At 41.3% G+C, this 23133-nt stretch overlaps 1 protein-coding gene across 3 annotated transcripts in view; it reads right to left on the bottom strand.

Moving 5' to 3' along the window:
* Window positions 1-23133, bottom strand: part of ARK2N (arkadia (RNF111) N-terminal like PKA signaling regulator 2N) — a 139521-nt gene that overhangs the window by 33554 nt on the left and 82834 nt on the right. The window contains exon 3 of one of the 3 annotated variants that reach the window (XM_073619124.1): window positions 18026-21712. The exons of the other annotated variants lie outside the window; for them this stretch is intronic. Within the exon in view, the coding sequence (XP_073475225.1) occupies window positions 21255-21712 (458 nt within the window). The 3' untranslated portion in view covers window positions 18026-21254. Of the gene's footprint in view, window positions 1-18025; window positions 21713-23133 lie in introns of those variants that run through there. 3 annotated transcript variants of the gene reach the window in all.

Here is a 23133-nt window from a genome sequence, read left to right as displayed (position 1 = left end):
AAAAAAAAAAAAAAAGAAGTGGGCTCCTAGTGTGAATTGGGCACTCTCCCATTCACACCACAATTGGACAACATTTTTACTGTTTTGACAGAATGCGTGAGAAAAAATGTAGTCACTTTTGGTCTTTTTTTTTAACCCCAGAAGGAAATGGTCAGGGCACCATGAAACGCTGTAACACTAGATCAGTGATGGCGAACCTTGGCACCCCAAATGTTTTGGAACTAAATTTCCCATGATGCTCAACTACACTGCAGAGTGCATGAGCATCATGGGAAATGTAGTTCCAAAACATCTGAGGTGCCAAGGTTCGGCATCACTGCACTAGATCATTCCACCACCTCCGCCAACTCAACTGGTCACCCCCCCCCCCCCCCTTGTGTCAACAGACTGCCATGACTCCCTCTGTGCCCTTTGTACTGCTACATCTCATCAAGGCCAGGAGCAGAGCTAGAATAAAGGATAGCCCAGTGTCAGGAAGGTGCTGAAAGTTAAAAAAATGCAATGATTTAGGAGACACCGATAAGTCAAAACATACCTATTACACGTTGCAGGACTGTGACCCATTGATTTCAGAATTCTGGTGTATAGTAACAAAACACATTGAAAAGTATGACATTATATCAGTGCAGAAGATACGAGGGTTAAGTACAATATTGACAAGCGGATCATCTCCTTACCACACATTAATCTGTGTGTGTCCAATTTACGAAAAAAGTGTAACCAGTGCTTAAAATTAGAGTTTGAGGCGTTACACTTTACATGCAGTTTTGCCTTCATTGCTCTAGAGTAGATTTTAAAATTGAGAATAACATTGTATACATGAATTCCTCTGCATGTTGCCACTATAAGCGAAAAAAAAAAATAGGATCTTGTCTCAAGTCAAAATTGTACCACTCCTACATGTACATTCATGCAAAAAAATATGTATCTGAAATGTATATACATGCAGAGTGATCTTTTTTTATCACCTACCCAGAGGAAATACTTGGAAAGGGGGGCTCTACGCCAAATCTTCTTTGGGGGTTAACTGCACTCTGGTATCTTCCACACTCCCAAACAGCAAAGCTTAAAAACTCTCTTAAACACATGTACAGAGTCAGCAGACAGGATCTATACAAATGTCACAGTGCTGGCATGCATTGGCAGCCTCCTTGGACCACCCAGGAGGATCGGACACTGTAAACTTAATTATAACAACTTTGAACAATTTACAAAGCAGGTAAAAAAACAAATACAATTAACAGAAAATCAATATATAGAAACAAAAAAAGAAAATACAAAAATGAAAATCATTTTATCAAACATTTCAAAATGTTTTCTCCACTGTTCCTCACTCATGCCTAGATATCAAGGTTGTTGGTGTTAATTTTCCAATTTCCTCTAGAAGAGGCAGAACAGGAATACAATTGCAATAAACAACTTATTTGTATTATAATATAAAGGCTGTCAAACCGAATGAAAAAAGCAAATAATGAGGATATAAAAATAGACATAGCCATGTATTATACAACACCACACATAGTGTGACAGCACCTACATCAGCCTTTAACCAGGGTCTCACAGATGTTGCTAGGGGTTGATTATTGAGCATTTTTTTCCTCCCAGATAAGTATTCACGGACACCAACAACTTTTTTTGGCTGTTATGTAGACATTCTTCTCACTGACAATCAATGGAAGCAGCACTTTTTTCAACTGATCACCAGTAGTAATGGGGCCCTTCTCACATTGGTCACCAGTGTAAATGGCCCATTCTCCCAATGATCACCAATCTAAAAGAGCCCTTCCCTACTGACCATCAATGTAAAAACTCTTCCCACTGACCAGAAGTGCAATGGAGCCCTTCTAACACTGACCCCTCAGCATATTAGGAAAATTCTCCCACTGACCAGACTAAGGGAGCCTTCCTCTACTGACCACCAATGTAAGCACTCTTCCCACCGAGTAGCGTAATAGGGCCCTTCTGATACTGACCCCCCCAGTGTTATGGAGAAATTCTCCCACTGACCACCATTGTAAGATGTGTCTTATCCCAATGACCCCCAATCTAAGGCCACCCTCCTCCACTGACCACCATTTTAAGAGATTCATTCTCCCAATAACCACCAATCTAAGGGATCCCTTCTCCAATGATCACCATTGTAGGAGGTGCCTTCTACCAATGACCAATCTAAATGGACCCTGCCCTACTGACCACCAGTATAAAGATGAATTTGACTGACCACCAGTGTAAGGAGGTACTTTACTGATCACCAAAGTAAACACTACAATTTGGATTGTATTTATTTTCCAACCTATATCATGGTTTACGTAATTTCCTTACTATGATGAAAATAAGAGAGTGGGCATCAAATATGCAAAATATGCCACATTCATTATTCTTCCATTTATTCCTTTATATCAACTTACTGATCATACTAAGGTACTATAGCTGTAGATCTAATAATTGTCAGGGGTTCCTTGAGACCTGAAAGTCAAGGGTTTCTCCAATTTAAAGAAGGTTGAAAAAGGCAATAGGGCATCATGAACACCAGACACAGCTGCCAAAAACAAAAAACTTTATTTGGATAAACCCCCAAGCCCACCACCCTGGTCAGGTTGGGAAGAGTTTACACCCTCTGTCCTTTGCCCGGCATGCGTGTCTATCCAGGATGATTGTTCTCTCTAGCCAGGACTATGTACAAACAACACTGACAGAATAAAGCATTGAGCGGCATATATAGTCCGTAAGTCTAGTTTTCCATTTGACAAAGGGTTTTTTTTTTTTTTTTTTAAGTTAAAGCGTGTATATAAACCCAAAAATTATAGATTGTTAGATGAGGTGGCTGAATTTGCTTTCTTTTTTCAGGCTGTCTTGGGGATGGACAGTGGGATGTGGGGAGCTGGGCTTGCTCACCCCTAATGCAGGCAGCTTCCTAAAGTGAAGGTCCACAGACATGTGGCCCCGGTGACAGCTGGCAGGAGGGGAGGAGCAGGTGGGGAGGGGAATCCCGAGGACATGTAATTGGTTGTTAAGGACACGGCGGCACTGTTCCATGACAACCAATAATTACCAGCATTCTTTTCTTTTCAGCTGATTTCGGGAAATCCCGCTGACAGCTGAAAGAACCGAGCCCGAAGGTATCGTTTTGGATATCGGGCAATTGCACGAGTACCGATACTTGTGCAAATGCTTCGTTTTGGCACCGAACCAGATATCGGTGCAACCCTACTTACGAATAACACTTTTGTCCTTTCCAGTCTTTTTTTCCCCCACTGTATCTATAGAGGAAGCCATGGTTGTCACGCAGGCTGGCCTTCAAAAATGTCTCCCTTTTGATCACCTTGATTAAATGGTAGATTGAGGCAACCAGTAGTTCACACAAGATCGATAAGATAGTTTGCCCATCTGTTAGGCCTCATGAACACCGAACATAACTGTAGGATCCTGTGGTGTAAAAACGCGCCCCTACCATGTATACGAATGTGATGTTTGTGCTAGCATTGACATACATACATACCGCATAAATGTACGCTGCTAGACACCGCTGCTGCTCAGGGCTAAATATCAACAATATAGTCCGCAGCACCTACACCATGGATGAGACACTATTGATGTTTACATGTCGGCCTAACAAATTTAGGAATGACTGAAGGCTGGTCGTTGGGCACGAGCTGCAGCATGAATAACGGATTCAGGGCCAACATGTAAACATCAAGAGTGTGTCATCAGAAGTGAATGCTGCACGATTCTGGCTAAAATTTAAATCCCAATTTTTTTTGCTTAGTATAAAGATCACGATTCACGTAAAGTAACATCTTTCACATTATACAAAAAATAAATAAATTGGGCTAACTTTACGGTTTAGTTTTTTTTTTTAATTTATTAAAGTGTATTTTTGTCCAAAAAAAATTGCGTTTGAAAGACCGCTGCGCAAATACAAGGTAACATAAAATATTGCAACAGCCACCATTTTATTTTCTGGAGTCTCTACTAAAAAAAAAAAAATTATATATTCTATATTTATATATTGTTTGGGGGTTCTAAATAATTTTCTAGCAAATAATACTGATTTTAACTTGTAAGGAACAAGTGTCAGAAAAGGTTTAGTCTTTAAGTGGTTAAACTGACCTCATTTACAGACAGTAGTTCATTCCTTTGATCCAAAGGAACTATATTTTAACAATGTTTCTCTTTAGCGATGTTGTGCGAAACTTGGCAGGCTGCCGGTTTTTTTTTTTTTTTTTTCGACAGTGGTTGGCTTTTACAGAGAACTCTCTGCACCGAATAGAGTTAAAAAAAATTGACTCAAAACATGCTTTCTTAAGATCGGGAGGGGGGTAGAATCGCAATCTCGATCCTTTAAAGGATTAATCGTGCAGCTCCACAGTGATGATTACATATTGTTGATATTTTTTGTTGTCACTGAGCAGCAGCACCGCCCAATAGGGTCCATGTACACACATCACAAAATGTACAGACATCAAGTAGGTCTTTACACAGGACCTTGGATGCAGATTTGTATCTTTTTGGTATAAGCAGCTATATGCTGAGGACCAAAATGAACCTGTGTAACTGCTCCATAGCATACAATAGTGCTGCATATAAAAATTACGGATCTGAACACAGGTAATTGTATGCCCATGTGCGCGATTCCTCCAGCTCACAAGAAGTGTCAAGGACACCGCATTTCCACCAGGATATTCAGGTATTCTATCCTGTACTTGCTAAAAATGTTTTCAGCCTGAAATGTAAAGACTAATGCAGCCGCTACATCTAAAGTCTTTAGGGGGTCTTTTTGTTTTGGGGTTAGATACGCTCTGGCAGTTACACAGACGTCTCGTACTGTATGGACATCTATGATCTTTACACATTTTTACATAATGCATCATGTAAAATGTGTAATACTCCATTTGTGTGGCTAGCCACATATGGAAGGCTTAAGGGAGAACGGAGTAAATGGATATAAGAATCTATAACTCCATACATGCTCTTCAATAAGTCCAAATTTATTGTAACTCCATAAAAGATAAATATGTACAGCAGAAGTTAACGTGAATTCAGCCACAATGGCCTTGTTCACAACAGTTATGTACAAAAACAGAACATAAATAGTGTAAAAAGACCCCCCTCCTCCACTGATCGGAGAGATTTCCAATTACCTAAGAATTGTCAAATTTAAACAAAACCTAAGAAAGAGGAGGGTTCAAATTGTGATGTGTGGGATGGTGATGGCACCTCTTTGAAGAATTTTGTTTAACATCTAAAATGACAATCTGTAATTTACAATTCACCGTTTGTTCTAATTCCCTAAACATTGACTTCCTGGCCATCATCCTGATTGAGGATCCAGAGACTGGGGACATACACACCAGTACCTACAGGAATCCATGCTCGAGGCAATACAACACTTCATGCTACGAGCTGCCACCCATCCCACAACATCAGAGCTATACCTATGGGGGGGAATTCTCCCAAACCTGGGAGGAACTGCTCTTCGGGTACAGCCTTCTTCCCTCTCTTACCCCATTTTTCTCCCCTCCCCTTTTATTTTATTTTTTCTTGGAGTGCTACAGATATATGGCTTTTTTTATTATGTACAGATTTGTTTATATATATATTTTTGTTTGCAAATAGATTCTGAATAAGAAGCAACCTAGCCTTGAATTAGCAGATATGCATATTAACTGCAAAAAATGTCAGCTTCCTATTCTTTTATGCAACCAATTTGTTGTAAAGATTATATTGTTAATTACAGGGATGTTACTTTTCCTCTTCCCTATATATTTAAAATATATGCATTTGTCCTTTTTTCAATAAATTATAAATACATTTTTACATTTTGGTGCAATTATATATACAGTAAAACCTTGGTTTGAGAGTAAATTGGTTTAAGAGCGTTTTGCAAGACAAGCAACATTTTTTTAATACATTTTGACTTGATATACAAGAGATGTCTTGATATACAAGTAGGGTCATGTCACAACAGGGTATAAAAGAGAAGAGAGGCGCCTCTAAGTGTAGCAATATGGTTACATTTAATGAAGGTACAACATTTAGCAACATATTGCTACACTTAGTTACCTAGTAGGTGACGTTAAAAAAAAAAAAAAGACAAGTCCATAAAGTCCAACCTATGTGTGTGATTATATGTCAGTATTACATTGTATATCCCTGTATGTTGCGGTCGTTGAGGTGCTTATCTAATAGTTTTTTAAAACTATCGATGCTCCCCACTGAGACCACCGCCTGTGGAAGGGAATTCCACATCCTTGCCGCTCTTACAGTAAAAAACCCTCTACGTAGTTTAGGGTTAAACCTCTTTTCTTCAGTAGTCACATGTCTTGTTAAACTCCCTCCTGCGAAAAAGTTTTAGAGGCGCCTCTCTTCTCTTTTATACTTTATCTCCTGCTGGATTTTGCTTCTAACCCCCTTGTGGAAGCTTCCGATTGTGGATGGACATTTTATGGTTACACAACCTATCACATTGCTATAATCTTTTATATGGACTTTAACCACTTCAGCCCCGGAAGGTTTTACCCCCTTCCTGACCAGAGCACTTTTTACAATTCGGCACTGCGTCGCTTTAACTGCTAATTGCGCGGTCATGCAATGCTGTACCCAAACGAAATTTGCGTCCTTTTCTTCCCACAAATAGAGCTTTCTTTTGATAGTATTTGATCACCTCTGCCGTTTTTATTTTTTGCGCTATACACGGAAAAAGACCGAAAATTTTGAAAAAAAATGATATTTTCTACTTTTTGTTCTAAAAAAAATCCAATAAACTCAATTTTAGTCATACATTTAGGCCAAAATGTATTCGGCCACATGTCTTTGGTAAAAAAAATGTCAATAAGTGTATATTTATTGGTTTGCGCAAAAGTTATAGCGTCTACAAACTAGGGTACATTTTCTGGAATTTACACAGCCTTTAATTTATGACTGCCTATGTCGTTTCTTGAGGTGCTAAAATGGCAGGGCAGTACAAAACCCCCACAAATGACCTCATTTTGGAAAGTAGACACCCCAAGGAATTTGCTGAGAGGCATGTTGAGCCCATTGAATATTCATTTTTTTTGTCCCAAGTGATTGAACAATGACAAAAAAAAAAAAAAATTACAAAAAGTTGTCACTAAATGATATATTGCTCACACAGGCCATGGGCATATGTGGAATTGCACCCCAAAATACATTTAGCTGCTTCTCCTGAGTATGGGGATACCACATGTGTGGGACTTTTTGGGAGCCTAGCCGCGTACGGGGCCCCGAAAACCAATCACTGCCTTCAGGATTTCTAAGGGCGTACATTTTTGATTTTACTCCTCACTACCTATCACAGTTTTGAAGGCCATAAAATGCCCAGATGACATAAAACCCCCCCAAATGACCCCATTTTGGAAAGTAGACACCCCAAGCTATTTGCTTTGAGGCATGTTGAGTCCATGGAATGTTTTATATTTTGACACAAGTTGCGGGAAAGTGACAATTTTTTTTTTTTTTTTTTTTTTTTTGCACAAAGTTGTCACTAAATGATATATTGCTCACACAGGCCATGGGCATATGTGGAATTGCACCCCAAAATACATTTAGCTGCTTCTCCTGAGTATGGGGATACCACATGTGTGGGACTTTTTGGGAGCCTAGCCGCGTACGGGGCCCCGAAAACCAAGCACTGCCTTCAGGATTTCTAAGGGCGTACATTTTTGATTTTACTCCTCACTGCCTATCACAGTTTCGGAGGCCATGGAATGCCCAGGTGGCACAAACCCCCCCCAAATGACCCCATTTTGGAAAGTAGACACCCCAAGCTATTTGCTGAGAGGCATGGTGAGTATTTTGCAGCTCTCATTTGTTTTTGAAAATAAAGAAAGACGAGAAAAAAAATTTTTTTTTTTTCTTTTTTCAATTTTCAAAACTTTGTGACAAAAAGTGAGGTCTGCAAAATACTCACTATACCTCTCATCAAATAGCTTGGGGTGTCTACTTTCCAAAATGGGGTCATTTGGGGTTTTTTTTTGCCACCTGGGCATTCCATGGCCTCCGAAACTGTGATAGGCAGTGAAGAGTGAAATCAAAAATTTACGGCCTTAGAAAGCCTGAAGGCGGTGCTTGGTTTTCGGGGTCCCGTACGCGGCTAGGCTCCCAAAAAGTCTCACACATGTGGTATCCCCATACTCAGGAGAAGCAGCAGAATGTATTTTGGGGTGTAATTTCACATATTCCCATGGCATGTTTGAGCAATATATCATTTAGTGACAACTTTGCGCAAAAAAAAATAAAAAAAATAAAAAATTGTCTCTTTCCCGCAACTTGTGTCACAATATAAATTATTCCATGGACTCAACATGACTCTCAGCAAATAGCTTGGGGTGTCTACTTTCCAAAATGGGGTCATTTGGGGGGGTTTTGAGCTGTCCTGGCATTTTATGCACAACATCTAGAAGCTTATGTCACACATCACCCACACTTCTAACCACTTGAAGACAAAGCCCTTTCTGACACTTATTGTTTACATAAAAAAATAATTTTTTTTTGCAAGAAAATTACTTTGAACCCCCAAACATTATATATTTTTTTTAAAGCAAATGCCCTACAGATTAAAATGGTGGGTGTTTCATTTTTTTTTTTCACACAGTATTTGCGCAGCGATTTTTCAAACGCATTTTTTGGGGAAAAAACACACTTTTTTACATTTTAATGCACTAAAACACACTATATTGCCCAAATGTTTGATGAAATAAAAAAGATGATCTTAGGCCGAGTACATGGATACCAAACATGACATGCTTTAAAATTGCGCACAAACGTGCAGTGGCGACAAACTAAATACATTTTTAAAAGCCTTTAAAAGCCTTTACAGGTTACCACTTTAGATTTACAGAGGAGGTCTACTGCTAAACTTACTGCCCTCGATCTGACCTTCGCGGCGATACCTCACATGCATGGTGCAATTGCTGTTTACATTTGACGCCAGACCGACGCTTGCGTTCGCCTTAGCGCGAGAGCAGGGGGGACAGGGGTGCTTTTTTTTTTTTTTTTTTTTTTTTTCTTTATTATTATTATTTTTTTATCTTATTTTTAAACTGTTCCTTTCATTTTTTTTTTTTTTTAATCATTTTTATTGTTATCTCAGGGAATGTAAATATCCCCTATCATAGCAATAGGTAGTGACAGGTACTCTTTTTTGCAAAAATTGGGGTCTATTAGACCCTAGATTTCTCCTCTGCCCTCAAAGCATCTGACCACACCAAGATCGGTGTGATAAAATGCTTTCCCAATTTCCCAATGGCGCTGTTTACATCCGGCGAAATCTAAGTCATAAAATGCTCGTAGCTTCCGGTTTCTTAGGCCATAGAGATGTTTGGAGCCACTCTGGTCTCTGATCAGCTCTATGGTCAGCTGGCTGAATCACCGGCTGCATTTTCAGGTTCCCTGTTGAGACAGGAGAGCCAGAGAAAAACACGGAAGACGTTGGGGGGGAGGGGCATTCCCTCCCACTGCTTGTAAAAGCAGTCTAGAGGCTAATTAGCCGCTAGGATTGCTTTTACATGAAAGCCGACCGCTGGCTGAAAAGAATGATACCAAGATGATACCTAAACCTGCAGGCATCATTCTGGTATAACCACTCAAAGTCGTGAATGGCGTACCTGAAGACAAAAAAATGGTTAACAATAAAGCACAGTAAACGGTAAGGTATAAAAAATTGCATACCTGAAAAGCAAACATGATAAAACATAATAACAATAAAACATTGCAGAATAGAATACAGTAAAAAAAAACAGAACAATAGAGAGAGAATAGAGAGAGAGAGAGAGAGAGAACAATAAAACGACAACTATTTTTTTTTATTTTATATTTTTGTATGTGTTTTTTTTTTTTTTTTTTTTTTTACACTTTTTTTTGTAACTAACTTTTATAACTGTAACCGGTTCCAGGTTCGGGTCTCTCAAAATGCGATGGCATCTTGGGAGACCCTGTGAAAGTGTGCCTAGTCTGTGCAATGCTGTACCCTACGCTAATACTCAACTAGTGAATGGTAGCGTTCAAAACATTCACCAATGCAAAGACCAGGATTGTCAGGACAGGAGGGACAATAATAGAGGGTGTCACGCCTATATCCGCGCTTGCTGCAGACACGACATCTTTTTTGGGGGTTCGTTGGGTAGGGGTACTCGGGAGGACATAAAGAAAATGCCTCTCATGCAGCCGACTGCATTTGGTTGGGGATGTGAATGGGGGAGGTACGGGCGCTGCAGAAGCGGTGGGTTCCCAATTAGGATTGGCGAATGCAGCAGGAAGGGCACTATGGGCACGACGGGTCTGTGTTTGTCTTCTTGGTGGCAGCGGGACACTATTTGTGCTTGCCACCTCACCAGCTTGAACTGCACTTATGGGACTCGCCACGTCACCAAGTGTTACTGCAGTGCTGGTTTGACTACGACCGGGGTGTACTAGGCCGCTGGTGCTTGCCAGTTCACCAAAACGCTACCAAAAAAACTGTTAGCGATCGCAGGGATCAGGCCTGACTCTGCGAACGCTGCAGTTATGCGTTTAGTGTTTTGTAAGTGTCAGTGATCGATCGATACTGCACTTGGGTGGGCTGGGCTGGGCCGGGCGGAGGGGCAAAACGCAGGTGCTAGCAGGTATCTGGGCTGATCCCGCTAACACTGCGTTTGTGGGAACCCTAAACTGCTGGGGACGCTAGTATAGATCTGATCGGATCAGATATTGATCCGATCAGATACTATACCACTAAGGGAGGCGTATGCTGCGTGCGTGGGTGTTAGCGGTACTGGCGCTAACCTGACACTGCTTGGGGCTGGTGCTTGCCAGTTCACCAAAACGCTACCAAAAAAACTGTTAGCGATCGCAGGGATCAGGCCTGACTCTGCGAACGCTGCAGTTATGCGTTTAGTGTTTTGTAAGTGACAGTGATCGATCGATACTGCACTTGGGTGGGCTGGGCTGGGCCGGGCGGAGGGGCAAAATGCAGGTGCTAGCAGGTATCTGGGCTGATCCCGCTAACACTGCGTTTTTGGGAACCCTAAACTGCTGGGGACGCTAGTATAGATCTGATCGGATCAGATATTGATCCGTACAGATACTATACCACTAAGGGAGGCGTATGCTGCGTGCGTGGGTGTTAGCGGTACTGGCGCTAATCTGACGCTGCCTGGGGCGACGCATATCACCGCCGGGCGATCAGGGGGCTAAACTTTTATTCGGTAATAAACGGCGGGTGCCCTGACACTATAAAAAATAAACGAACTAACCAGCGTCACCCGTAACAGTTATACGGTGATCAGTGGTGAAAGGGTTAACTAGGGGGCAATCAAGGGGTTAAAACATTTATTAGGTAGTATATGGGGGTCCCTGTCGCTATAAAACGCTGACGGCGAACCTAAATATTTACCTCACTAACTAGCGTCACCAGCGACACTAATACAGCGATCAGAAAAATGATCGCTTAGTGACACTGGTGACAGGGGGTGATCAAGGGGTTAAAACTTTATTAGGGGGGGTTAGGGGGGTATCCTAGACCTAAAGGGGGCCTAACACTCACTGCACTAACACTGTAACTGTCACAAACTGACACTATGCAGTAATCAGAAAAAAAAAAAAAAAAAAAAATACTGCTAATGTCAGTTTGTGACAGGGGGGGGGGTGATTGGGGGGGGATCGGGGGGCGATCGGGGGGGGATCGGGGGTGTAAAGTATGCCTGGCATGTTCTACTGTGTGTGTTTGTGTTGTGTGCACTTACATGTCTTCTCTCCTCGGCGCTGGACGGAAACTGCCAGACCGAGGAGAGATGACATCACATCCTCTGCCTGTGTGAAACTACACACAGGCAGAGGAGGATTCCCATTGGCTGGGAGCGATCGCGAGGGGGGGGCCACGATCGGATGGTCTCCCCCTCGCCTCCCGACTCTCCCAGTCAGATGCCGACCGCCGCTGGCACCGGGGGGGGGTCCGATCGGACCCCCCGCCCGCGGGAGGCAGATCACGTATATATACGTGATTCTGCCTGCCCGTGCCACTCTGCCGACGTATATCTACGTTAGGCGGTCGGCAAGTGGTTAAACGGAAGAACCTATGAATAAATCATCTGAGTTTCCATTATTTCTTATGGGGAAATTCGCTTTGATATACAAGTGCTTTGGATTACAAGCATGTTTCTGGAACAAATTTTCTCGCAATCCAAGGTTTTACTGTATGTGTCTAGGAGATGACCGTTTAACGCCCTATACATACCCTCCACTTCCCTCTGTTCATTTATATATTCAGGGTTGGTACTCCATGACAATGTTATCTCACTAGATAGGTGGGTCTTGAATGTATTTCCACGTGACCCTACTTTTTCCTACTATAAAGGATCTCATACTGGCTGTCCAGCCACCTTTGTCACTACTTTTTCTAAGGAGTACCAGCAGGTGGTAAGTATAATTAAAAAGCAATTACCCATCCTTTATTCAGATAAAAGTCCCCATAAGCTATTGAGGGCAGGTTGGCGTTTTTCCAGTCGGAGGGCCCCTACTTTGGGTTCCCTTCTGTCTCCTAGTTTATTTAAATCACAGAAACGCCAACCTACCTGGCTGTCTTACCCTGGAAGTTTTTCCATGCAATTTTAAAACATGTAGATATTGTCACATGAATTCTTCCACTAAGTCTTTTAGTTCATCCAATTCAGGTAAACGTTTTGAAATTAAACAGTATATAAATTGCGGAACTCTGTATGTAGTATAGGTGATATACTCTGTTGCTTGTAATTTGCAATACATGGGGTGCACTACACGTGCCCTAAGCACTAGAATAGGGGATCATTATTGCATTATTGTTAATCCGAATGCCAAACACATTTCTAATGTTTCACGTCATTTCAAAGAATGTCATGCTGGGGATTTGTCCCCCTTTAGGTTTGCTGGCATTGAAAGATTGACTCCAAATGCCCAAGGATAGGCGACTCTTGAATAAGGAAGCTTGGTGGATTTTTGAATAAGGAAGCTTGGTGGATTTTTAGGCTTAAAACCAGAGTCCCCCAGGAGTTAAACCTCAGATAGAACCTGGATTTACATTTTTGGTCATTTTATAATCTAATTTTTTTTCCTTTTTCCACCAATTCTCATTCTGTTGTCTCAATTTTTGATATCCCATGCCCCGTGGTCACTTTTTTCTATCCCGTCATACTGATCCGTTATTTTGTACTTTTTTTTTTATTTTATTTGTTTTGTTGCTTGCTTTTCCAGAACAATTTTAACCCTCCTCTTTCTCTGGTTTATTTGTTTCAATTTGACAATCATTCGGTTAATAGGAAATCTCTGCGATCAATGGAGGAGGGGGGTGTTTTTACACTATATATATTGTGCTGTTTCTGTACATAACTGTTGTGAATAAGGCCATTATGGCTGCAACGCGTTAACTTCTTTTATGGCGTTGCAAAAAAATTTGGACTTCTTGAGGAGCATGTATGGAGTTGCGGATTGTCTTCTATCCATTTACTTTGTTAGCAGCTGAGTGACTGCACATCCTGCACCCGACAGTTCAGGAGGAACTCTACATAATCTTGGGTAGTAGCACCATTTTTTGGTCTTCATTTTATAAAACAATTGTTGTGTTCAGAATAATGTTACTTTGTAAGGAAAGTTAATCTGTATTTCATGCAATCATTTACTTAAAAAAATTTAAAAAAATCTTGTGGAATTCACAAAACTTGACACCTTACTCAGCTGTGAAACTGTTTATAACCACTTGTAGTCTGATGGCAACCCTGTAAAACAGGACTTCGCCGCTCTTTCCAAGGGCTACAATGGCTGAAGTCTTCAGCATGCAGCACTTCTGTATTTGTCAGATGCCTAGTCCCCTCTGCTTCTCTCTGATTCCATACACAGAACACAGTATTAACGTTAAGGCCCAGCAACAGGAATGACAGATGTTGAAGATTTTTAGGCTGCTATAGCTTTTTGGTAAGAGCCACCCCCTCTTGGGTAGTTAACTTATTATTGTCCTCTTTTATAGAGAAGTTTTCGTGGTTTTTTTTTTTTACTTTTTTGTGGCAACAGTGCTAAGGTACATAGGTGCTGATCACTACTAGAAAATTTCAAGTGAAACTTTCAGGGGTGTAGTTTTTACTACTGAGTGCCCATTGGAGAGATATCCCTTCACTTCCTATCACATCTCTGAGACAGGTACTGAAGAAAGATTACCATGATGTTGACTAAGGATGAGCTCCGGCATGTTCGCACACCCCATGTGCAGAGCCCGCCAGGAAGTTGGCACTGCGCTAATCACAGGCAGTGAGACATAGTCCCGATGCGCGGCTGCAGAGATCGGGAAATGTCTCACTGTCTGTGATTAGCGCAGCGCAGTGCCAACTTCCTGGCGGGCTCTGCGAACACGTGACAGCCATAATATAAAAAAAATCTAGCGGTTCTAACCCTAATGACAATGAAAAAAAAAAAGTTTTAGCTGGGGATCACAGTAAGCCACAAAACATTCTGTGGAGTTGCCAAAATGCCTACCTGTAAGGGTAGGCTGGCTTTACAGTTCATTATTCATGAACTAGCAAAATCAGAATGGGGAGGCGAAAGAAATCTTATCACCATATTCATCTCACTACGCTGTGCAGAGTACCACATATAGGGGGCTTTGCCTTTAATCACTTAAAGTGGAAAGTGTTGTATTTTTTGGAATTTTAGATAGAACAGGTAAGAGTTAAGAGCCCCTGTCAGGTTGTTCCTGCTGGATACCCACTGTAAAGATTCCCCTACACTTCCTGGCCTGGTGGCCCTCCACTTCCTGGCCTGGTCCTCTCCTCAAAGGGGACACAACCAGTAGTTAGCGTCTAACCCTTCTCTGCTCAATCCAAAACTAAGAAGAAATCTTTTAGCAAGGGTTTAATTTGCACGGATAACATTCAAATTCCTGTTAATCAATAAACCACACGGACAAATGATAAACACGATTTATTTATACTAACTTACACTAGTTACAGCTTTAAGTTTTACAGAGTTTGTTGCAAAGGTAGCACAACTGAAAAGACATTAACACTTTATAGCGCATAGTTTCTTCCCTCGTCCGTAGAGGAAATGACCGTGAATACTGCTCGGTAAGGTTCATCTCATCGCATTATAAACAGTCCGTCCTGATAGGAAAGGCAGACTTAGTGTTGTGATTGTATATCATTGCACACATTCTATACCCAGAACAAAAGAAGTTTAAAAACTTGCCATGTATCTAGAGCCCTTTGGCAGTTCGCAGGTTAAATGCTACAATAGGCCAGAGGTCTGTAAAGCAGCTTTCATACAGCAGCAGCGGGGCAGGCGGATCCCCACCTCAATGTGGTGTTAGTACGATTAGAAGGACCTGGGTCAAGGACAGCCTGCACTGAATTCCTTCTGTAGAATGCCCCATTTCCTACAATTACCCTAAGGACTGTCCTCCCTTATTATGTAACAGTCACACAGGTAATTATATAACCATAACTGGTGCAAGGTAGCACACCTGGTGTCTCTGCATTATAAAAGGAAGCCATTTTGAATGGCAGTGTAATTGCTGAAAACCTAACCTACCCTACCACTTTACTGGAAGCTAGAGCCATTGCTAATAAGGCAGCCCGGCACATTAATGGAAGCCAGTGTCATGGCCAACAGGTTAGCCTACCACTCTACTGGAAGCCAACGGCACTGAAGACAAGGCAGCCTACCACTTTACTGGAAGCCAGCAGCATTGCCCACAAGGTAGCCTACCACTTTACTGGAAGCCAGCGGCACTGCCGACAAGGTAGTATATTACTTTATTGGAAGTCGGCAGTATTGCCAACAAGGTGGTCTACCACTTTACAGTAAGTCAGTAAGATTGCCAACAAGGCAGCCTGCCACTTAATGGGAAGCCAGAAGCATTGCAAACAAGGCAGACTACCACTTTACAGGAAGCCAATACCTTTGCTGAAATTTGTCAGCACTGTTGACAAGATATCCAACCACACTATGGGAAGCCAGTAGCATTGCAAAAAAAGACAAACCAATTCCTTCACTGGAAACCAATGAAATGACCAACAATGAAGCTTATTCATTAGCTCAGCCCCAGAATATTGGTTATTCATGAAGAAACCAGAAAATTTGTGGTCTCTAGATCAATGTTTACCTATTGGCTGCCTAAGGATGTTTATATGGATATTCAAAACTTTAGAGTGATACAGCAGAAATTGTTATCTTAAAGAAACAGATGGTTCCAGGGTCAGGCTGGCATTGAATCATGTAAACTAAACAAAAGGCACTGACCATGTTGTCCCTTCCAGAGGGTATAATCACAATTCAGGCAGAAGTGCCAATTGGTTAAACTTCAGTTTTCCAAGACTCTTTGGCGGAAACTTTGGGGTCGATGCCTGGTCGTTTGATCCAAGACTGGCCACAAACCTCAGTAAGCTTTTTCTTTAAATAACGCGATGATTTCACACAGCTTCAAAGATGGGTGCCCTGCCTCTGTGGACTTATTTTAAAAGGCCTTGACACATAGGCTGCCATCCTGGCCTTCGCTTCACGAACTAGCAAATCGGACCTAAAAACATCAATCTCTCCAGACCCCGCTCAGTTTTTCGATGACATATCTGACTTGAAACAAGCTTGTGGCCAAGTAAGGTCTGACAACTGAATTCCTGCTATGAATGCTTGTTCCAGATCAGAAACTTCCTACTATGGGAACAAGGCAACAGGTACAGGGCCTTCACCTTTAAAAGTCAGTCAGCAATAGTAACTTTTACATTTCCATTCTCACAGGTTCCTTTCGCAACTTGGGGTTTCATTTTTCTTTTCTTAAAACACAAAATTTAAAAAGTTAACATATTAAAAAAAAAACACGTGGTTGTGGGCACTGACAAACTGATGAACACCCCAGAACAGCTGGGAAAAAGAATATGAATTATTACATTTTCAGGGGTTGAGATTAAATGTTTTTTAAAAAAAAGGAATTAAAATAAATGCACACTTAAAGAAAACCTGCCCAATGTTTCAAATATTCATGTAACATATGTTAAAAATTCTACCAATCTAAATATAATACAAAAATGAACTAGACTTTAAAAAAGTTATTCCCAGTGTATTCCATGAAAAACAGGAAAAAAAACAAAAACAAAACAAAGCCTCAGGTCACTTAATATTTTATACCTATTTATGGGGTGCTTATAAGGCCTGAAAACCAAAATCACTGGTCACCATCCGTTAAACAATCTGATGAAAGATTGCTGTACAAAGATCCACATTTACATCATGCAAATGTGCAATTTTGCATCTAAGAAAGAGGGAGGAAGGGTGGGGGAACAAGGTCTTCTGTACTGGGGGGGGGGGGGGGGGGGCAATATTAGTGATTACCAAGAAAAACATCCCTGTCTAACATTTTGCCCCTTGAGAGTGCATGGTAGGAACATGTTAATAAGTACCTACAAACGTGAACATTCTGACTAAAGTATTGGTACGTATATTTAGGAAATTGTGGTAGGTGGTAAGGTCTACTTTGGTAAAACCCACTAAATAAAAAAAAAAAAAAAATACAGCTCATGGTTTTAATATGCAAATTAGTCATTTAGTCTTGTATTTCTTTATACCAAAAACACTTATGTCCAATGTATAGGAAACTTTTAAGGTGGTATTTTTATTTTCTTAATTAGCACAAAAAAAAAAAAAACAATCTAGCTTACATTTTTGGACACAGAGCAAACAGGCTTGACTCAAGAGGGTTTAATTTTTTATTAATTTGGAAGAAAATGCTAGGTGAAATTTATAGGAAACTTACGAAAGGGAATGAGTTCTCACCATAGTTCCTCAGATCCGGAGTCACACTAGCTTATAAGAAAACCAATGTCCCACAACTTGCTTCAACCAAACCTGTTTAAGCTGACATAGTAAAATCATTTAAAAAAAAAAAAAAAAAAAAGAGAAAAAAAATCTTACTATTTAACAAAAATATGTAGGGTCTGCCCTTTCCTATCCTTCCCCTTGTAACCTTTATTTAAAAAGGTAAACCACAGCATCTGAAACGCAACCAACCTTTTCATTTTTGTGTGACTGCTGAAAACTGAAGACGGGTGCACACCATTTTCACTGCCTTTTTAAATGGCCAAAAAAGTTAAAACTCAAGTTTGTTTCAAACATAAAATTAAGAGTATAATTTCCAAAAGGTTTAAGTAGACTTTTAGGCCGGGTTCAAATTGGATGCATGTTTCCCAGCATCCAATTCGCATGACAGGAGACTGTGACCGGCTCTGAATGGAGCCGGTTCACACATCTCCGGGGTGGCTGCGGAGCACACTGGAAAAGGGTCCTGTGCATCTTCAGCTTCGTTTCAGGTGCGAATTCTGCCAAAAATCCGGACCGGATTTGCACCTGAAACAGTGTACAGGGATGCACCAGACCCCCTGCTGTAAGCCGTGGCTAATGTGAACCAAGCCTTAAACTTATCAGAACTTCCGTTACCCAAGATAAACCTATTTTCAGATATGGGGGGCCATTTTTGGCTATACACCCATATCTCAGAAAATCAAGACGTCACGTAAATCTCAAAATTGATAAGATATATAAGCTTAAAGCAGAACATACTAGATCAGGGGCAAGTCTCAACTTTCTAAAATTCGTAACCTGCATGGAGCTGCACTGGAGGTAGAGGCTTTGGCTGTACTGCCTGAAATGGATACCGGATCACAGAACTACAGGTGGGTAAAACGAGAGCCATATGCATTTCATGGAGTTCAGCTTTTAACTACATAGTGTATAGTTACATATCTTTATGGGCTCATGCACACTGCATCTCAAAGAAGCTGCTCCTACAGTCTTTTGAACTTCTTTGAGCGCTCATTTTTTTCTGCCTGAAAACTCTGTGTTAGCCAAAGTGTCCATGCACACTATGGAGTTTACAGGCCTATGAGCCTACAGGCAGAATAAGACCTCCACCAAACTTGCGTTTTTGAGGGGAGCTCTCGAGCAGAAGAGACGCCTATGCACCCAAAAACTCACGAAAAAGGACCACACAAAAAAAAAAAAAAAACACACTTATGCTCACAAAAGTTCAAAAAAGCGCAATAAAAACACGTGAAAGAGCACAAAAAAAAAAAAGCACACGCTTCTTCAAGCTTTTAGCCTAGGTTCACACTGACAGCTGGATTGAAATTGTGCGAGTTCAGCTGAACACCAACAACAATTTCATACCCGCATGTCAGTCTTACCATGGTGGTGATTTCAGAGACATCTGTGCGGGTTGCTGCACAGATGTCTACATAAATCGCACCTCGAATTTGCCAAAATTAGTACAGGATCTACTTTAGGACGGTGCCATTGCCGGCAATTTGACATGTCAAATTGCATCAATGTAAACCTAAGCTTCGGCAGGGAAATAAAAGCTCAAATACCTGTAAAAACAGCTTTTTTTTTTTAGCTGCAGTGTGCATGAGCCCTATGGGTTAAACCAACTTGTGCTTTAGGTTTAATGGCCATTTAAAGGCGTTGTAAAGGAAAAAACGTCTTTTTTTTAAAAATCTTAATGCATTCTGTACATTAAGATACAAAGCCCCCCCCCCAAATACTTACCTGAGCCCCATCTCTGTCCACGAATGTCTCGGCCTTCCGAGACACTCCCTCCTGATTGGCTGAGACACAGCAGCGGCGCCAGTGGCTCCTGCTGCTGTCAGTCAGCCAATAAGGAGGGGCGGCGGCGGCCGGGCCGCAGCTCCGTGACTGAATGGACACGGAGCTGTGACACTGCTCGGGTGCCCCCATACTGTGGGGCCACTCTACAGGAGGGAGGAGCCAGGCGCAGCTAAGAGGGACCTGAGAAGAGGAGGATCGGGGCTGCTCTGCGCAAATCCACTGCACAGGGCAGGTAAGTATGACATGTTTGTTATTTTTGAAAAAAAAAAAAAAGACTTTACAATCACTTAAAATAAATCTGCATGCCTGTTACAAGGGGACAGGTAAAAAAATTCTGGGGTAGAAAAATAAAAGTTTTCCAGGAAAAAGCTACCCTTCTACTACTGAAAGTTATCTCTAACGGGAGAGAATGGGGCTTTGTGAAGCTCGAGCCTGTACAGATTTCAGCTGTGCTTAGATAAGATTGGTTATTAGGAGAGGTGCTGGGATTGATTCCCATAGAACCTAATGTTCTGCACCCTGCACAACTATTTGGAGACTGCAAATTAAGAGATTCTACAGGTGTAGAGCTCTAAAGCTGCGCAATTTGCGTAGTCAGAGAAAGCGATTTTTATTTTTCCATGGGCATACGACTATTGGATCAAGACACAAGGGATGCTGAATTTCTAAATTTATATTGGAATTGTGATCTATTATGAGTGATGAGGTATTTAACGTATAAATGGTTTTTGGACAAAATATTCACATTTACCCAAACTGAAGTATTACATTGGATTTCATTAATACTGTACCCAATTTACACAGCAATTTGTAATACAGGGTGCACTTAATTTAAAAAAAAAATTTAGGACCCATAGCACCAAAGGCATTACAGTTGGAGAACTGGCATAACCAATTAATGGTCTAATCTCTGCTTATAACCGATTAATCTCAGGGTCTAGCATCTATTATATCATTCAGATCTCTCTTACTCTTCAAGTCACTCAAAATAAAGCTAAAAATCAAACTCCAGATAGCTGATACTCTTGCCTGGAGCTGAACATATGGTGGCAAATTGTGAATATTAAAACACAATAAGCTCATACATTTGAAAATAAAAAGATTTTCAGGTAAAAAAAAACAAATGAAAAACCCCACACACCCATTTCCCCTTCACTCCTTCAGATTTTCAGGTGACCAGCTTATTCAGGCACATTATAGAGTCAATAAGAATTTCTGAAAACACAAGGAGCAATGCATAGACTTGTATTAGAAATTCCCGAGTCTAATAGAGATCTACTTTGCATACAGAGCATTAATACTTCATAGGGATCAGTCCTGTGACCCATAATAGGGCTGGATTATATTATATTTTTGCGTACTTTTCAAAATATTACATCTGCAGTATTAGATTCAGTCTCGTATAACAGTACATATCACTGATCATCTACCTATGTATACGGCCCTTTCAGACTCTAAGGCATGCACTTGCAGCAGACAACTGTACAGTATCTCTGGGCATTATCTGAAGATATGCATGTAGCCAAGCTTTGGTAAGGGACCTTGAAGTGTTGAGCCACTCTTTCTAGAACATAGGACTAGAGGAGCACTGGGTTAGTGCAATTCAAGTGGGAAAAGCAATGACCAGTGAAGCTGTACTGTAATTAAGACTGGTTAATTTCCGGATCAGCTATGTTCCCATTCTCAGGAAAGGCTTCAGGGAAGTTGTTATTGTTTAATGCAGACTCCGATAATTCTAGCGAGTCAACATTCTGGTAGCCAACGTATGAACCAAGACCCTGCTGGGGTATGGTGGGACTATCTTGAGCAGCCACAAAGGTGCTAGAAGAACTGCTTGGTGTAAAACTCTGGCCAGCGAGGTGAAGCTTGGGTTCCCTGGGGTCTAGCTGCTGTTTGCCTTCCTCGTCCGTGTCTAGTCGAGTTAGTTTCTCTATCCACATGCGAAATTTCTCCTCGGTCTGTCTCTGCATCTCAGCAAAACAGTTCATGGCTTCTTCCAGGACATTGCCTATGCAGTTTCTATCCCATACGGTGCCCCTTTCCAGCAATCTTGGAAGATCCCTTGATGCTCCTGAAGATCCCCCGGCACGACTGAAGCCAGCTTTAAAAACATTGAGGCCATGGCGTAAGACAAGATCAAGCAATCATGTAGAGAACATACTTTAGATGCGTTTAACCTAAAAAAAAGCATGCCTTAATAGGGACGATGATCGAATGCATAGACCAAGTCCATCATGCCAACATGGAATACAAGCCATAACCCCATTTACATTGGATACTGTATATAGAGACTAAACTATTTAACACAGGAAATTAAAAAGTGTAAAACAAAAGCATCTTTTCACAAAGTACAAAAAGCTCAATTATCCTTAAAAAGGAAAAATCTGATTCTACCAGCAGTTTTGTGTAATTGTCAGTTCAACAAAATGGCGTCCATCTGCACACAGATACCGAATCACTGTTGCAGGAATGTGAATAAAATAAGAGGACTTCAGATCCAGTTCTTTGCAGAGAACGCCTCAGGTGTGTTTCACCCTTTTCGGGGCTTAATCGTAGAGGCCTCTACAATGAAGACCTAAAAAAAAGTCAGAAACACACCTGAGAAGTTCTCTACAGGTTGAGAACAGGATCCAAAGCCAAGCCCTGAAAAGGGGCGAAACGCACCCGAGGAGTTCTCTACAGGAGGAGAATGGGATCTGAAGCCATCTTATTTTATTCACATTCCTGCAACAGGAAGTTGGTGTCCGTGTGCAGACACCTGCCATTTTGTTGAAGTCTACTACAGCCTTACAAATCAATCCTGTCTGTCTTGCATTGCTCTCTTCACATGCTGATCCGACTAACACAGGTTTAGGGGGCATTGGAGCGGTACCATTTTCATTGTTTTGGTGTGTCAGTTAAAGCAATTATAATAAAAAGGCTTGAAAAACATTACACTTTAAATATGCTAGTGTGGGCTGCATAAAGTCCACAAAACAACATAAAACACTATTAGGAATCAGGAAGCGCTGAGACCACCAAAATTTTGTAAATCATTGCTCTGGCACGGTGAACAAATTGACAATTGCTGCCCTCAGCTTTCTCAGGATACAAGGAGACCCAGTGAGGGATGTTCTCTATTTCTAGGTGAGCTTGTTGAAAGCCAAGGTGTATAGGGCGTTTATTTTTATTTTTTCCTGCTTATTTTCAAAAAATGTATCAATATGATTTTTATATTGGGGAAGAGTGGGGTTTTGGGGAACCGCTTTAAGGGTGATGGCATTCTACATACTGATCTGAATCTTACTTTTCTTAAGCGGAGTAGTTTACCAAAACCCTTATGACCAGCTAGCAAAGGTGTGCCCATTCCAAAATGGGCAAGGTTGGGTTAATGATATCATTTTGAAGTTGCAGGTACAGTTGTGAAAGTGGGGAGGGCACATTCCTCTTGAACTGGGGTAATGGCAAGGGAGAAGCATGCAGCAGCTTGATGACAGAGGGGCGGTAAAAGGTGTGGCCCTGAAGAAGGGGGTGGAGGCGCAT

Source organism: Aquarana catesbeiana, linkage group LG01, assembly GCF_042186555.1.
Source record: "Aquarana catesbeiana isolate 2022-GZ linkage group LG01, ASM4218655v1, whole genome shotgun sequence".
NCBI lineage: Eukaryota > Metazoa > Chordata > Amphibia > Anura > Ranidae > Aquarana > Aquarana catesbeiana.
The sequence above is the reverse complement of the archived record's forward strand: the minus strand, read 5'-3'. Positions and strand labels throughout refer to the sequence as shown.